At 37.7% G+C, this 18,404-nt stretch overlaps 1 protein-coding gene across 1 annotated transcript; it reads right to left on the reverse strand.

Moving 5' to 3' along the window:
• Nucleotides 1-49: 49 nt before the first annotated feature.
• Nucleotides 50-17,034, reverse strand: LOC131997679 (uncharacterized). Its single transcript, XM_059368905.1, has 3 exons — nt 16,717-17,034; nt 14,044-14,127; nt 50-178 (listed from the first exon to the last, which is right to left on the reverse strand). Exons 1-3 carry the CDS (start codon nt 17,032-17,034, stop codon nt 50-52), a joined length of 531 nt encoding a protein of 176 aa, XP_059224888.1.
• Nucleotides 17,035-18,404: the final 1,370 nt, after the last annotated feature.

An 18,404-nucleotide genomic window follows, 5' to 3' on the forward strand; every position in this document is an offset into this window, starting at 1 on the left:
TACGGCCGGTATCTCACGAATAAATGCTTCAATGTTGTCTTCCAATGCGTCAATTGAAGCGGGCTTGTTTGACTATGGGCTGCTGCCACCGCTGAGCTGGCAACTGTTGTTGCTGCTGCTGACGTGCACTAGGTGATCTGGCTGGTGTGGTTATGCCAACTTCTCCGCCAGCTGTTGTCTGTTGTGCCGTTGCTCCCGTTGTGGGGGAATGTCACTGGGTCACCACCACCGATGTGGTAGGCATTCTGTTGCCCTACAACGCACGATATAGGCGGAAATTTTACCGGTCCCGAACCTAAAATAAAATGTTCACCGAACACGCCTCTCAATAAGTCCATTGTTAAGCATGCTGTGTGGCATGTGGCACCGTCTTGTTGAAACCAAATGCCATGCAAGTCATGCTCTTGCATTTAGGGCAAACAAATATCATCTCACGGTACCGCTCACCATTCACAGTTACGTTATGATTCGCATTATCTTCGAAGAAGTACGTTCCAATGATGCCACCAGCCCATAAACCGCACCAAACTGTGACTTTTTCTGGATGCATTGGTAGCTTTTACAATGCTTCTGGCTTAACTTCACTGCAGACTTGACAATTCTGCTTATTTACGTACCCATTGAGATAAAAATGAGATTCGACCATAAAATGGAAAAAGAGCGCGATGAACTTAACAGAGCACGCCTTTTGATAATAAAATTCAATAATTTGCAAGCGTTTTTCGTTTGTAAGATGAATCACTTTCTTAATGATGAACTTTCTTAACAGAGCACGACTTTTGATAATAAAATTCAATGACTTGCAAGCGTTGTTCGTTTGTAAGATGATTCATGGTCAAAATATAGCCCAAACTGAAGATGTTTCACAGTGAAATAAAACGAGAAACGTTCGTGGATTATTTAAACCAGATAATAGCTAAAAATCACTCTTTATCACACTATTGGCAGACGCGTTTCTAAGCTGGTAAGACGCTCGTCACTGCCTACTGTATCATATCCGTCCGTCTAACCGGCCCAGAGTTTCATAGCATGCGAGTTGTCCTATTTAAGCTTAGTTTTTATATTAATGCTTATATGCAATCTACGCACGAGGACCAATCAACCTCCAATTACATGTGAGTCAGTTTTTTGAGCAACAACTTCTTAATTACAATTCTCATCTTAACTTCAACCTTATGAAGGCTCTTACATCCTTTTTATACTCACCTCCATAGGATGGGGGTATATAAATCTAGTCATTCCGTTTGTAACACTTCGAAATATTGATTTGGGTCGCCATAAAGTATATATGTTCTTGATCGTCTCGAAATTCTGAGTCGAACTAGCCATGTCTGTCCGCCCTTTGGCTGTCGAAATCACGATAGCAGTCAAACGCGTAGAGCTAGCCGCTTGAAATTTTTCACAGATTCTTTATATTGATGTAGGTCATTGGGGATTGCAAATGGGCCATATCTGTACAGATTTCGATAGAGCCATATAAATCGATCTTCCGATTTGACTTCTTGAGCTTCTGGAAGCCGCAAAGTTTGTCCGATTTGGCTGCAATTTTGCGCATAGTGTTCTGTTATAACTCCCAACAACTGTGATAAGTATGGTCCAAATCGATTTTTAACCTGGTATAGCTCCCATATAAACCGGTCTCTTGATCAACCTTGTACGGTTGCTACAGGCTTTGACAGAAGTTTGGTATGTAGAATAAAATTATGTCCTTCAAATAAATTTATTTTGCATAAATTTTTAGCAGATTCGGTTCCCAAGATTCGGCCTCGCCGAACTTCGCACGCTTTTACTTTTTTTTAACGTCATCGTGGCAAGCATCGCCAGCCGACGGCAATAATAATCCACCCTACACCAGCTGTGGGTCGGCTAGAGGGACGGTCATGATACACTAGGCATTAATGAGGGTCTTACTAGCCTTAAAACGCGTCTGCCAATGGTGTGATATCAGTGCTCGATTGTCTAAAAGCTGGCAATTTCTTTTCTTCAATTCATAAAAACAATCTCTACTTCCTTACACACTTTCTCGTGGTCATTTAAGCTCGACTAGTGTAAAAAAATATTTTTTCTAGAATATTTAAATTTTTAGAAAATTTTCTTAAAAAATAAAAATTTAAAAAACTTTCTATAGAATTAAAACTTTTACTTTTGACGAGGGTCTTACTAGCCTTAAAACGCTAGTAAACGTGATATCAGTGCCCGATTGTCTAAAAGCCGGCAATTTCTTTTCTTCAATTCATAAAAACAATGTCTACTTCCTAGCACACTTTCTCGTGGTCATTTAAGCTCGACTAACGGGAAAAGATGATTTTTTCAAATGATCAGCTCTCATAGCCAAAACAAAAAAAGACAACTTTAGAAAATTTTGTAAAAATTTTAATTTCATTGAAAGTTTAATAAAAAAAAATTGTATTTCTTATGCTCAATTTACATGGTACATCATGAAGCGTGGTCATTGTATTGTTGAAAATAAGGGAGTATGTGTCGCATATACACATAACCATCAGGTATGGCTAACAAATTAATATCATTTGATTTTTCGATGAGTGACGTCTATCGATTACCGTCTTCACAGAAATGTACAATCATTACTTCACAGATATTGAAAAACACGTTCTGTCTAAAATAAAGTTATAAAAAGAGAAAAAAATATGGAAAATTAAAATCAAAGAAAAGAGAAAAACCGAATCCAAAAATTGTAATCAACACGATGTATATGATCATGATGTACCATGTAAACAACCTATAAAGAAAATTTTGTATAAATTTTATTTACTTTTGCCAAGATTTTTATTTCTTTTATGGTATCTCTGTAGTTTCTTATGGCTACAATGTCTATCAATTTTTCTGTCTTTAAGATGTCTTTTTTAAAAAAATCATTGCCTTTTTGCCAAATTTCCTAAATGGCATATCTACAATAAGAGAAAGAAACAAATGTTCAACATTTTATGCCTTTTAATAATATGTAAAGTCCTTGGTTTCTCTTGACCAACATCATCCTAAAGTCAAAATAAGTCCATATATAGCTGAAATAATAACAAAAGCTTTATTATTCACTTATATTGAAATCTGCAAACATTATAACAATTCAATTTGGTATGAGACTAAGAAATGAAGATGTAAGAGAAATGGCAAGAAAAAAAAAATGAAAAAAAAAGTCTATGGAAACTAAGCACTTTGGGACTCAGGAAGCAAATGTATGAGTTTTTATTTGCAAGAAAGCAACAAAAGTGAAAAACAAAATAACAAAAATGAAACTAGCAAGAACGTGCTAAGTTCGGCCGGGCCGAATCTTGGGAACCCACCACCATGGATTCTGCTAAAATATGGGAGCTATATGAGGTTCTTGACCCATTTGGACCTTACTTGGCGCAGTTGTTGAGAGTCATAACAGAACACTATATGCAAAATTTCAGACTTACTTTACTTTAATTGGCTATGAGAGAATATTTCTTCCACTAGCCGAATGTAGAATAGCGTTCCAAGCGCCTCGATCTTCTGAGCTCATTCTAAAATCTTTGACACCAAGTTTCGAGGTGTCTCCCACAACTTGATCTTTCCATCGGGCTTTTGGTCTTCCCGGTTTGCGTGTACCACCGTGTTTGCCTTCAAAAGACTTCTTTGCTGGAGCTTCTTCATCCATTCTGACAACATGACCTAGCCAATGCAGCCGTTGTATTTTGATACGTGTAACTATGCTATCGTCGTCATACAGCTCATACAGCTCGTGGTTCATACGTCGCCTATATTCTCCGTTAACGCAAACTGGTCCATATATTTTACGAAGAATCTTTCTCTCAAACACTCCAAGCACTGCCTCATCTGCTTTCACAAGTACCCATGCTTCAGAACCATATAACAGCACGGGTAGTATCAAGCAAAATTTCAGACAAGTCGGTTAAAAATCGCGGCTTGCAAGGGCTCGAGAAGTCAAATCGGGAGATCGGTTTATTTGAGAGATCGGGAGATCGGATTATGTGGGAGCTATATCAGGTTATAAACCCATTTAGACCGTACTCGACACAGTTGTTGGAAGTCATAACAGAACACTACATGCAACATTTTAGCCAAATCGGATGATAATTGGGGCTTCTAGGGGCTCAAGAGGTCAAATTGGGAGATCGGTTTATATGGGATCTTTATCAGGTTCGTAACCGATTTGGATCGTACTTGGCTCCGTTGTTAGGAGTCATACTATGTGCAACATTTCAGTCGAATCGGATGAAAATTTAGGCTTCCAGCGACTCAACAAGTCAAATCGGGAGATCGGTTTATGTGGGAGCTATATCAGGTTCTTGACCGATTTGGACCGTATTTGGCACAGTTGTTGGAAGTCATAAGAAAACTCTATGTGCAAAATTTTAGACAAATCGGATGATAATTGAGGCTTCCAGGGGCTCAAGAAGTCAAATCGGGAGATCGGTTTACATGGGAGCTATATCAGTTTCTTGACCGATTTGGACCGTATTTGGCACAGTTGTTGGAAGTAATAACAGAACACTGTGCGCAAAACTTCAGCCGAATCGGATGAAAATTGAGGCTTCCAGGGGCTCAAGAAGTCAAATCGAGAGATCGGTTTATATGGGAGCTATATCAGGTTATAGACCGATTCGGACCGTACTTGACACAGTTGTTGGAAGCCATAAGAAAATTCTATGTGCAAAATTTTAGCCAAATCGGATGATAATTGAGGCTTCCAGGGGCTCAAGAAGTCAAATCGGGAGATCGGTTTATATGGGAGCTGTATCAAGCTATAGATCGATTCAGACCATATTGGACACGTATGTTAAAAGTCATGGGAGAAGCCGTTGTATACTTAGCACAGTTATTGGAAGTCATAACAAAACACCTTATTCAAAATTTCAGCTAAATCGGATGAAAATTTCGCCCTCCAGCGGCTCAAGAAGTCAGGATCCAAGATCGGTTTATATGGCAGCTGTACCAGGTTATGAACCGTTTTGAATGGTACTTAGCGCAGTTGTTGAAAGTCATAACAGAACACTACCTGTAAAATTTCAGCCAAATCGGAAAAAAAATTGTGGCTCCCAGCACCTCAATCGGGAGATCGGTTTATATGTCAGCTATATCCAAATCTGAACCGATATGACCCATTTGCAATCCTTAACGACCTTAACAGACGGGCGGGCGGACGGACATGGCTAGTTCGAATCAAAATTTCGAGACGATCAAGAATATATATATATATGTATATATATATATATATATATATATATATATATATATATATATATATATATATATATATATATATATATATATATATATATATATATATATATATATATATATATATATATATATATATATATATATATATATATATATATATATATATATATATATATATATATATATATATATATATATATATATATATATATATATATATATATATATATATATATATATATATATATATATATATATATATATATATATATATATATGGGGTTCTAGATCAATGTATCGAGGTATTACAAATGGAATGACTATATTAGTATATCCTCATCCTATGGTGGTAGGTATAGACATGAAAAAATATACATTCACATAGTGGCTATGCTCAGATGTAGTATTGCAGATGGGTCAGTGATTTTGATTTGGCACTAAGTCATTTAGGATAATTCCTTAGAACATAAAATTTGCCGGTTTGAAATAGAATTTTTCAAAAAAAATTTAAAAAGCAACGTCTGCACCTCATGAAATGATTTTTTTGTCGTTTTGACCGGATTTGAGTCCAAGCGTTTGCTACTCTCATTCTCTCTCCCTATCCCCGAATCATGTGCTACGAAACCCTGATCATTATTTGGTTAAGCAACTTTGGACTTAATACACTATTGAAAAAAATCACAGCATGTCTATATAAGAGAAATACTTTATAATATTACATACAACATATCTTAAAGGAAATTGAAAGACGGAAGCACGGACGGACGGAAGGACAAAATAGTCTCGTAAAGCTCTTTAAAATGTAATTTGTGTAACATAAAGACATACCACAGAAGCCACATTTCACACATATAAACATTCAAAAAAACACTTGCAGATGTTAATTCAAAAGAAAACCAAAATCTGATAAAGAGAATACAGCACACATACATATGTGCACATGTATCCTTATGTGGTTATATAACATTGTTTGTTCTTAAAGCAACAAACACATAAACATTTAACATCATTTCGAGTCGTTGGAAAAAGACTCTTAGATTTTGGAATGTAAGATGCTGTAAAAATGCAAATTTTCTCACATATCAATGAGTGCAGTCCGATTCAAGATAAAGTTCAATGATTAGGGGCCTCCTTTTTATAGCCGAGTCCGTACGGCGTGCCGCATTGCGACACCTCTTTGGAGAGAAGTTTTACATGGCATAGTAGCTCACAAATGTTGCCAGCATTAGGAGGGGTAAACCACCGCTGAAAAACTTTTTCTGATGGTCTCGCCTGGATTCGAACCCAGGCGTTCAGCGTCATAGGCAGACATGCTAAACTCTGGGCTATGGTGGCCTTTGTAGTTTTCTTAAATTTTGATTATTTATTATTTTTTATTTCCAAGATATTTGATAACAACATTTTCTTTAGAAAAAGGGTATTGGCAATAATTCACAAAAGTGAATTTGTGAAAAAAATTATAAAAAATAAAATTTTGGAGGTATTTTTTAAAAAAAATTTTCATTTTGAGAAAATATTCTTTAAAAATAAATTTTCTTCTACGCAGACAATATTCTTCTTCTTCTAAAGGGTAGAGACTCAAATCAGCTATGCAGAAACGCCAAAAGGTTCTCGGTGTTGGTATATGACTTGACTAGACCTAGAGTTCTGAATTAGAGCTGGCAAAATATTAATGACACTATCAATATTATCGATATTTTAGTTTTTGTCTGGATATCGATTGATATTTCTCCTATCGATGCTATCGGCAAAGTTCAATATTTTGCATAATTAAACAAAAATAGGCGATCGAACACTGAATGTATCCTTTGAGATTCGTTGCGTCTATAAAGGGCGCAATTTTCATCCGATTGTGCTAAAATTTTGTACAGAGATTTCTCCCATTTTCCTCTCTCATCTCTTATAACTGACTTTATTAAATTTGGTTCAATTCAGTCTGTGCATTGATATTGCTTTCATATAAATCGATCTCCAGATTTGTACTTCTTCTTTGTATTTTCGTTTGAAATATAGATGATGGGAAATTAACGATAGTATCGATACTATCGATATTTATTATTAGAAATATCGAAAATATCGAATGTTGTTATTATCGATAGTTTGCTAGCTCTATTCTGAATGTCAACCCACAGAAGGCTGAAATCCTGTTCACAAGGAAGACGAATGTGGTCCAATTTTGACCCACTTCTCAACAGAACGTTTTCGATATCCGACAAGATCAAATGCCTTGGAGTGAGCACTCACTAATGTGTGAGAGATTTGCCCCTGCGAGCAACTTTTGTTGGATTTCGCTCATCTTGAAACACCCATACAATCGACCGCTGTTTACTTCCGGGCCCATATGTATAAATCCCCGATGAACCGTACTTGGCAGAATCGTTAAAAGTCATAACAGAACCCTACACGCAAAATTTCAGCCAAATCGGGCAAAATTTGCGGCTTTCAGACGCTCAAGAAGTCAAATCCGGGGATCGGTTTATATGGGGGCTATATCCAAATCTGAACCGATATGGCCCATTTGCAATCCCCAACGACCTATATTTATAGGAAATAGCGGCGCAAAAAGCAGATAAGTTCGAAGACGGGCTATATCGGACTATATCTTGATATAGCGATTATCCGATTTTTCTGTAATTTGAGACAGTGAGTTGTGTTAGGCCAATCGACAATTTGGCCCAGGTCAATCTATATTTGGATATAGACCGTTCTCTCGATTCAAGGTCTTGGGGACATAAAAGGCGCATTTATTGTCTGATTTCGCTGAAATTTGGGACAGTAAGTTGTGTTAGGCCAATTAACATCCTCCTTCAGTTTGGCCCAGATCGTTCCAGATTGCGATATAGTTGCCATATAGACCGATCTGACGATTTAAGGTCATAGACCCATATAAGCCACATTTACTGTCCGAAATTTGACACAGTGACTTATGTTCAGCTTTTTGAGATCCGTTTCCTATATGGTTCAGATCGGTCTATATTTGGATATGGCAGCCAAAAAGACCAATATTTTGTTGTACAAAATTGACCATGACTTGTATTTATTAGACCACTCAATCTTCGTGCCGGATTTGGTCCAAATTAGACCATATTTCGATATAGCTTTCATGGGTCCATTAATTATGCATTTTTCACAGGGTTTTGACGAAAGGAGGTTTACATGTATACCTTAAGTGGTGGGTATCCAAAGTTCGGTCCAGCGAAATTAATGCGTTGAAACCTTTTTTTTTGTCCCGAGTTGGAAAGGAGGTATTTTTGACTCCGACTATAGGGAAAATTGCTCGACCCCAAGATTCCGACTCCACAGCCCTGCTTCGGACCAAATGTCTCCGCCGAAGGGTCAGTCCCTGCACCCAGTAGCGACCACTATTTTCAAAAAAAGTTTGAGGTATGTTTACCAATTTTACAGAAATTTAAGAATTTTGGGAATTTCCGATTTTGTAAAAATGTGAGGTGGGCCCCTCCCCAAAAGAAAATCCTGGCTACGTCCCTGGTTCAAAGAACATGTTGTCTTGGCATAGGCGGAACGTTGAGGACCACGCCCTCTACGGCACTGGAGACTATTCTAGATATCCGACCCATGGACATACAGATTAAGTGTGAGGCAGGCTAGGAGACTTAAGGTGATAGCGGTATAATCGAGGCGAAGATAGGAAACTTGGATGGAATAGGATAGGTTTCCGATCGGATACCTCAGATGACTCTTAATGTCGGGAGCGAGACACTGCTGACAGAGCACAGTCTTGGATTGACGGAACTCTGCTATTGCCATTGAGAAAACAGGCACTTAGATCTGTTTTCGACTGCCCAACCATAACACGGTCCAGCAGGCGGAGATCCAGGCGATCATGGAATGCGTGAGGACGTCGACTGCGAATATCTTTGAGGACATTAAACTGGCCATCAGGGCAATAATACCCTGGAGGGTAAAATTACGAACAGTCTTGGAGTGCAGGAAGAAGATTAACGTCTTCTGTCAGGATGACACGATCCGCATCGTTTGAGTTCCGGGCCACATCGGAGTAAGTGGGAATGAAAGATCAGACGATTTGGCATTGAAGGCCAGAGGACTGCCGTCAATAAATTTGGTTAACCCGAAGCCTTTTGGGTCGATGCAGTCCGAGTTAAGGGCGTGGGCGACCAAAATCTTTTGGGGAGATCCGGATCGTGAGAAGTTCAGTATAGCTTTCGGTGTCATAACAGGACACATAGGACTACGAGCTCACTTATGAGAAATGGGTGCGGGGAAGATGGTTAGAGCATTTCCTATGGCATTGCCCGGCTTTCGCGGCTAACAGATATCGGTACCTAAGGTGGGGACACAATACCGCATATGAACTAACTTAGGGACGTAGTATGGAAAAAAGGATTTTTAAGAAGCATGGAATTCTTGACTTCGACTTTCTTTTTCGAGGTTATGGTAGCATGGGGCGAAGTAATATGCGTACCATCTTTTCAACCTAACCGAACCTTACCTACATATTTTTTTTTTAACATTAAATGTAAACAAAATTTTTTATGAAAAAAAATAAAATTTTAACAAATTTTTCTTGGGAAATATTTTTTTTAGTCTGCAGTACCTGATTCTTGCTTCCATGGTTATCAACACCCTTTAATTAACATCGAGAAGCGACCATAAACCAAAAATCTGTGTGGCTGTTTTTGCTATAACTGCAACTGCTACTTACATCCTTTAGACTTGCGGCATTACACATGCAATATTCTTAATACACTCGTGTTGCAACAGCATAAGAAGAAAGAAAACAACTCAAGCAGCAATCTCAAGGCAACCACACAAAAAACAACAGCCAACGTCAAGCAACCACAAATTATATGTGCGCAGCAAATATTAAAGGAAATCCATTAGGGGCGTTCACATGGCCCGGGATCTCAGATTCAAAATATGAACCTTTTGTTTGATATAACTGCAGGATTATATCAAAAATCCATTATAAAGTAAATCTAAATGTTTTTGAATTTGAGAAGTGCGTTTTTCAAACAACTGGTAGTTTGTCATTTTTGGATTCATTTTGGTTCGAAAACTTAATCATGTCATCCTTAATATGAAATTTTTCCAAAAAGTTCCAGGGAGATTTGGGTTAAGAAAAACATATAAAGAACACCATATTTAGAACACCCATATTAAGACCAACAGCCAGGATCAAGAAATATTGGTTGGAATCACAAATTATATATACGCAGAAAGGAATAAAAGGAGCCTTATAGGAAATTTCAGATATTATGGGACCCCAGATTAAGAATGTTAGAGTTTTTCAGTTACCGAATTATTTCCTTATATAGTTGCCCAAAAAGTAATTGCGGATTTTTTAAAAGAAAGTAAATGCATTTTTAAAAAAAAACTTAGAATGAACTTTAATCAAATATACTTTTTTTACACTTTTTTTCTAAAGCAAGCTAAAAGTAACAGCTGATAACTGACAGAAGAAAGAATGCAATTACAGAGTCACAAGCTGTGAAAAAATTTGTCAACGCCGACTATATGAAAAATCCGCAATTACTTTTTGGGCAACACAATAATTTATTCAAGTTTCTTTTTTATACCCTCCATCATAGGATGGGGGTATACTTATTTCGTCATTCTGTTTGTAACTCCTTGAAATATTCGTCTAAGACCCTAAAAAAGTAAAGGGTGATTTTTTTGAGGTTAGGATTTTCATGCATTAGTATTTGACAGATCACGTGGGATTTCAGACATGGTGTCAAAGAGAAAGATGCTCAGTATGCTTTGACATTTCATCATGAATAGACTTACTAACGAGCAACGCTTGCAAATCATTGAATTTTATTACCAAAATCAGTGTTCGGTTCGAAATGTGTTCATTCACCGTTCAGCGATGAGGCTCATTTCTGGTTGAATGGCTACGTAAATAAGCAAAATTGCCGCATTTGGAGTGAAGAGCAACCAGAAGCCGTTCAAGAACTGCCCATGCATCCCGAAAAATGCACTGTTTGGTGTGGTTTGTACGCTGGTGGAATCATTGGACCGTATTTTTTCAAAGATGCTGTTGGACGCAACGTTACGGTGAATGAACACATTTCGAAGCGAACACTGATTTTGGTAATAAAATTCAATGATTTGCAAGCGTTGCTCGTTAGTAAGTCTATTCATGATGAAATGTCAAAGCATACTGAGCATCTTTCTCTTTGACACCATGTCTGAAATCCCACGTGATCTGTCAAATACTAATGCATGAAAATCCTAACCTCAAAAAAATCACCCTTTATATATGTTCTTGATCGTCATGACATTTTAAGTCGAACTAGCCATGTCCGTCCGTCCGTCTGTCTGTCGAAAGCACGTTAACTTTCGAAGGTGTAAAGCTAGCCACTTGAAATTTTGCACAAACACTTCTTATTACTGTAGGTTGGTAGGGATTGTAAATGGGCTATATCGATCCACGTTTTGATATAGCTGCCATATAAACCGATCAGGGATCTTGACTTCTTGAGCCGCTAGAAGGCACAATTCTTATCCGATTTGGCTGAAATTGTGCATGAGGTGTTTTATTATGACTTCCAACAACTGTGCTGAGTATGGTTCAAATCGGTCCATAACCTAATATAGGCGGCATATAAACCGATCTGGGGTCTTGACTTGTTGGTCCACTAGAGGACGCAGTTATTATCCGATTTAGCTGAAATTTTGTAAAACGGCTTTTCTCAAGACCTGTCGCTAAATTTCGAAGGTGTAAAGCTACCCACTTGAAATTTTGCACAAATACTTCTTATTACTGTAGGTCGGTTGGGATTGTAAATGGGCTATATCGGTTCACGTTTTGATATAGCTGCCATATAAACCGATCTGGGGTCTTGAATTCTTGAGCCACTAGAGGACGCAGTTATTATCCGATTTGGTTGAAATTTTGCATGAGGTGTTTTATTATGACTTCCAATAACTGTGCTGAATATGGTTCAATTCGGTCAATAACCTGATATAGCTTTCATATAAACCGATCGGGGATCTTGACTTCTTTAGCCCCTAGAGGGCACAATTCTTATCTGATTTGGCTGAAATTTTGCATGAGGTGTTTTATTATGACTTCCAACAACTGTGCTGAGTATGATTCATATTGGTTCATAACCTGATATAGCTGTCATATAAACCGATCTGGGGTCTTGACTTCTTGAGCCTCTACATGGAGCAATTTCTACCCTATTTGGCAGAAAAATTGCATGCGGTGTTTTGTTATGACTTTCAACAACTGTATGAAGAATGGATCAAATCGGTCAATAACCTGATATAGCTGCCATATAAACCGATCTGGGGTCTTGATTTCTTGAGCCACTAGAGGGCGCAATTATTATCCGATTTAGCTGAAATTTTGTAAAACGGCTTCTCTTATGATCTTTAACATATGAATCGGTTTATAGCCTAATGCAACTCCCCTATAAACCGATCTCAGTATTTTACTTCTTCAGCCTCTAAAGTGCGCAATTCTTACTAGATTTGGCTGAAATTTTACACAATGACTTCTACTGTGGTCTCCAATATTCAGTTCAATTATGGCCCGAAATGAACCATAACTTTATATTGTTCCAATAACATAGCAATTATTTTCTTTTATCCTTTGTTTGCCTAGAAAGAGCTCGACAAATGCGATCCATGGTGGAGGGTATATAAGATTCTCTCCGGCCGAACTTAGCACGCTTTTACTTGTTCCTATATAGGATAGCACCGTAGCGCAGAGGTTACCATGTCTGCTTATGACGCTGAACGCTTGGGTTCGAATCGGTTCGACTGCACTCATTGATATGTGAAAAGTTTGCCCCTGTTCCTTAGTTGAATGTTCATGGGCAAAATTTGAATTTTTTTTCTATTGGTTTGCCCAAAAAGTAATTGCGGATTTTTCATATAGTCGGCTTTGACAAATTTTTTCACAGCTTGTGACACTGTAATTGCATTCTTTCTACTGTCAATTATCAGCTGTTACTTTTAGCTTTAGAAAAAAAGTGTAAAAAAAGTATATTTGATTAAAGTTCATTCAAAGTTTTATTAAAAATGCATTTACTTTCTTTTAAAAAATCCGCAATTACTTTTTGGGCAACCCAATATATAGGTTAGACAAGTGTACATTAGTTTTGTGACTCAGTGTGAACTCCCTATTAGTAGTGTATGTAATACAAAACACCAGCATACGTTGTTGTGCCATTTTTTTAGCAACAAAAGAAATTGAGAAAAAAATACATAAATGAAAAGTACTTCGTCATACACTCACTCCTTTGGTTTGCTGCACACAAATATCTTCCACCTTCCCAAGGAGCAGACGATGCTACTACCACTGTTGACTATGGTGATGACGTCAACGGCGTATACAAAAGGAAATCTGAACAAAAGGAAACTTTACAACCCTATAATAACATTTTCATTTCAAGCTATTATTGACTGCTCAGACTACAAACCTTGCCGCTTAAAACCCTCCCTTCTTAAGTCTCTCATACTCATATGGAGTATTGGGCTTTGTTTGTGTGCTGTTGAATACATTACCAGCAACAGGATCGTTACTTTTTTTTTGATATCTTCATTCAATTTGGCTTTCTTCTTTATTTGAGCTCTTTTTACAACGAATGCTATTAAATATTTAAAAAAAAATATATTTCTATGAAATATCGTAATTTGTAGAATGCAGATCAAGACACTGGTTTCAATTTCAAGTTAAAGAACAATCATGAATATGTCATCTTCTTTGATAGTATGTTTCTTTATATTTGAGTACAACTTTATAAACAATGACATATCCTTTTCATAAACGTGCAACATCGTCTTCCTTTACTTCTTGGCCACTGTAGCTCCTGTTAAAAATAATCTGGCAATTAGTATCTTTTTATCGTAGTAATTTACGGTATAATTGAAATCCATTACGGGCGTATAGATGGGAAAGAAGTTATTGGTGATTGTATAATTGTTGATCTTATACAACACGTTCTTTGGACAAAAAGAAAAAAAAACAATTAAAACAAGTGAAAAGGTGTTAAGTTCGGCCGTGCCGAACTTTGGATACCCTCCACCATGGTTAAAACAAACATCCTCTTTTATAAAAACTCCACTACCACATCCATAGTAAAATGCAAATAAGGGCTGGTCTGGATCATATTTGATTGATATTCAGGTCCCAAGAACTCTTATACAAATGATAGTTTGATCGAAATTGGGCAACAAATCCACTTTTTAAGGGGGGTGGTTCACTTCGCCCTGACTGACTGACCAGGGTCTTTGTCCCGAAATTGATTATCAATTTCCCGAAAATCAATCAATTTCCATCCCAAAAAGCTTTTCTGTAATAGGGAGGTATTTTGGGGTGGGGCGGCTCCCCAAACACATGGCTCTTCAATTGGATATCAAATTCGTTTTTTTCTCTCAAGCACCTTTCGTTTGAACTCTAAATTGTCGTGATTGGTCTATAAATCCATTTGGCGGTTTTTGGGCGATCCCCGAGGCACCAGACCCCAATAATACAACCATGTTTTGTATTTGGTGACTGTAAGAGTGCAAAAAAAAATCGAACGAATCGCATGACCAATCTCCGAGAACTGGTGTCTGTAAAAATAAAGGTAATGAGAAGTGCTTTTTAGGGGAGGGATGGCACCTGAGACATTTCGACTCAAATATGGATATGAAATTCGGGCGGCACTCCCAAATCCCTTTAAATTAAACCCCATATTGCCATGGTCGGTAATTACCGTTACCGACCATGGTAACGGTAATTACCGTTACCAAATACCGTTGATTTGAGCTCTATATTGCCATAGTCGGAAATGAAGTTCAGTTTAGGGGGTGCTTTAGGGCATACCCCAAAACATTTGGATTCAAAATTGGATATCAAATTCTTTTTCTACTCTCAAATACCTTTCATTTGAGTCCCGTATTGTCACAATGGGTCAATTATCCTATTTAAGGTATTTTTAGGAAGAAAAGCGTCACCTAGACTTGAACCCAAAGTTTAATGTCATATTCGTAATCTACACCCAAATACCTCTCATTTGAGTCCCATATAGCCATGGTCGGCTTATATGCCTATTTGGTGGTGGGGCAACCTTCCATTACTCGGACCTAATTTTGTATGCCATATTTGAAATCTACTGCCGAATACTTTTCATTTAAGTCTCATATTGACATGAACGTCGAATATATCTGTTAAGAGGGTTGGGGCGGCCCGCCTGGTACTTGGACCCAAAATTTAATTCGATATTCGTTTTCTAGTCTCCAATACCTTTTATTTGATGACAATATTCTGTCCATGGGTTCACTTTTGGTTTCGAGGTAAGGGGGAGGGTCTGCGCCCATCCGATATCGAAAAATTATATAGCCCTTGCCCTTCATTCCAGACAAACCTACACAATCAGTGACAATTTTAAGAAATTCGGTTCAGCAGAGTCCAATATAGTCATAAAGGTTGTTATGCTCATTTTGAGCATTTTTGGGGGGCAGGGTTACTCCCTATACTTCGATCGGATTTTGCATCTCAGATTTGAAATATACTCCTCATATTGACATGAACGTCCAATATGTCTGATTGGGGGAGTTTTGGGTTTGGGGCGGCCCGATGGGTACTTAGACCCAATTTTTAATACCATATTCGTATTCTACTCTCCAATGCCTATTATTTCATGCCCATATTGTCCCGATCTGTCCACTTTTGGTTTTGGTTTCTGTTTTTGGGGCAAAGGGGAGGGTCCGCTCCCCCTTCCGATATCGAAAAATTATATAGACTATGTTTTCTTTCATAACAAACTACACAATATGCGAAAATTTAAGAAAATCGGTGCAGCAGAGTCCCATATAGTCATAATGTTTGTTTTTAAGGGTTAGGTGACCCCCTATACTTCCATATGAATTTGAATGCCGGATTCGTTATCTACTCCCGCATACTTTTCATTTGAAACCCATATTGTCCGTACCGGTCCAATTATGATTTTGGGTAGTGTTTTTGGGGTAACGGGGGATGGTCCGTTTCCTTCCGATATAAAAAAAATTATAAAGCCAATTCTTCCTTCCTGACTGTATTCGTAATCTACTCCCGAATATATTTCATTTGTGTCCCATATACCCCGAATACCTTTCATTTAAAATCGTCAAGTAAACCTATTTTAGGGGGTTTTGGGTCTGGGGCGGCCCCCCAGTTACTTGGACCCAATTTTTGTTATGAAATTCGTTATCTACTTCTGAATACCTTTCATTCGAATCACATATTGTCCCTATCGGTCCACTTTTATATTTGGGTTGTACTTTTGAGGTAAGGGGAGGGTCCTTCCCCCTCCCGATAAATGATATAGCCTATGTTTTCCTGTACAATCTGTGAAAATTTCAGGCTAATCGGTTCAGCCGTTTTCGAGTCTATACGGAACAAACAAACAAACCGCCGAACCAACACAAATTAATTTTTATATATAAGAAGATATATATCGGAAATGGATATTTCAATGTGTTACAGGCGGAATGACTAAATGAATATACCCCCTCCCTATCCTTTGCTGGTGGGTATAAAAATATTAAGTACCATTATATGCAACTCACCGCCTTTATTGGACAAGACACAGGCAAGGTACTGCTGGTCATGAGCTCATTAAAGTGTTCCTTAATCAATGGCACCTTATCCATATTGGTTAAACTGTCACATATGGTCACCTTTACATCTAAAAATTTCAATATCTTGCTTTGCTTCGGCAAGTTCATTTTTATGACAATGCCCGCCTCGGCATTTTTGTCCATAGGGCGATTCAACATAAAGTGACCATTCAAGACAAAGGCATCTGTTGTTAGCTTTTTTAAATCGCAAACGAATTCTTTAACAAAGTCTGTATAACAGGTGCATGTGAGGTTATGCAATTCCATATTGAAGGTCCTCTTTGCAGCCTATTGATGAATTTCAATATTAAAGGTAATTCTGACATTTATTGCGGAATTATTTGAACTTGCCTGATGGGTGGATATAAATAACAAAATTATTTTTATTAAAAGTTGTTTCCGCTGCATTTTGGGGTGTGTTCAATTGGTTAGTTTAGTATGGAAAATGATTAGGCCAAAACGATATCCAATACACAAAATAAGTGGTCAACAATATTTAATAACTTTTTATATTCCAATTACTATGCTGTATATTTTAACTGATGGTGTAATCACTAGAGGAAGGTCGACCCAATTTAAGTATCCAATCTAAGGTAGATGTTTTTATACCCACCACCATATGATGGGGGTATACTAATCTAGTCATTCCGCTTGAATCACTTCGAAATTTTCGTCTAAGGCCGCGTAGAGTATATATATTCTTCATCGTCTCGACGTTCTGAGTCGACCTAGCCATGTCCGTCCGTCTGCCGAAATCACAATAGCGGTCGAACGCGTAAAGCTAGCCGCTTGAAATTTTGTACATATACTTACAATTGATATAGGTCGTTGGGGATTGCAAATGGGCCATATCGGTTCAGACTCAGATATAGCTCCCATATAAGCCGATCTCCTAATTTGGCTTTTTGCGCCCCTGGAAGCCGCAATTTTTGTCCGATTTATCTGAAAATTGGCATGACTTATGACTTCCAACAACTGTGCCAAATTCCATCAAAATAAAGATCTGTTTATTCCGATTATAAGTTGCCAGATTGCAATTTACAATAAAGGGTGATTTTTAAGCTTTTATCTTTTTGGCAACACTGTTTTAAACAGCTCACGCACGTTTCGTGTTTTGTTACACTGTCAAACAACTTCAGTTTGGTCCATTATTTAACCAATAATCGTCTTACAGACAAACAACGATTGCAAATTATGGAATTTTATTATCAAAATGCGTGCTCTGTTAAGAAACTTCAACGCGCGCATCTTTCATTTTATAGACGAAGTTCATTTTTGGCTCAATGCGTACGTAAATAAGCAGAATTGTCGATTTTGGATTGAAGATAAGCCAAAATCATTGCAAGACCTACCAATGCATCCAATTCTGTTTATGGGCTGGTGGCATCATTGGACCGTACTTCTTCAAAGATGATACGAATCGTAACGTAAATGTGATTGGTGAGCGCTATCGTGAGATGATATCCAACTTTTTCTTGCCCAAAAAGCAAGAGCTTGACTTGCATGACATGTGGTTTCAAGAAGACGGTGACGCATAGCACACAGCACACCTAACAAGGGACTTATTGGGAGGCGAGTTCAATGAGCAGCGGATGGGCTATTTGAGGCGCAGTCACGGTCAAAATTTTCATGAAAAA

This window comes from Stomoxys calcitrans, chromosome 5, assembly GCF_963082655.1.
Source record: "Stomoxys calcitrans chromosome 5, idStoCalc2.1, whole genome shotgun sequence".
Lineage (NCBI taxonomy): Eukaryota > Metazoa > Arthropoda > Insecta > Diptera > Muscidae > Stomoxys > Stomoxys calcitrans.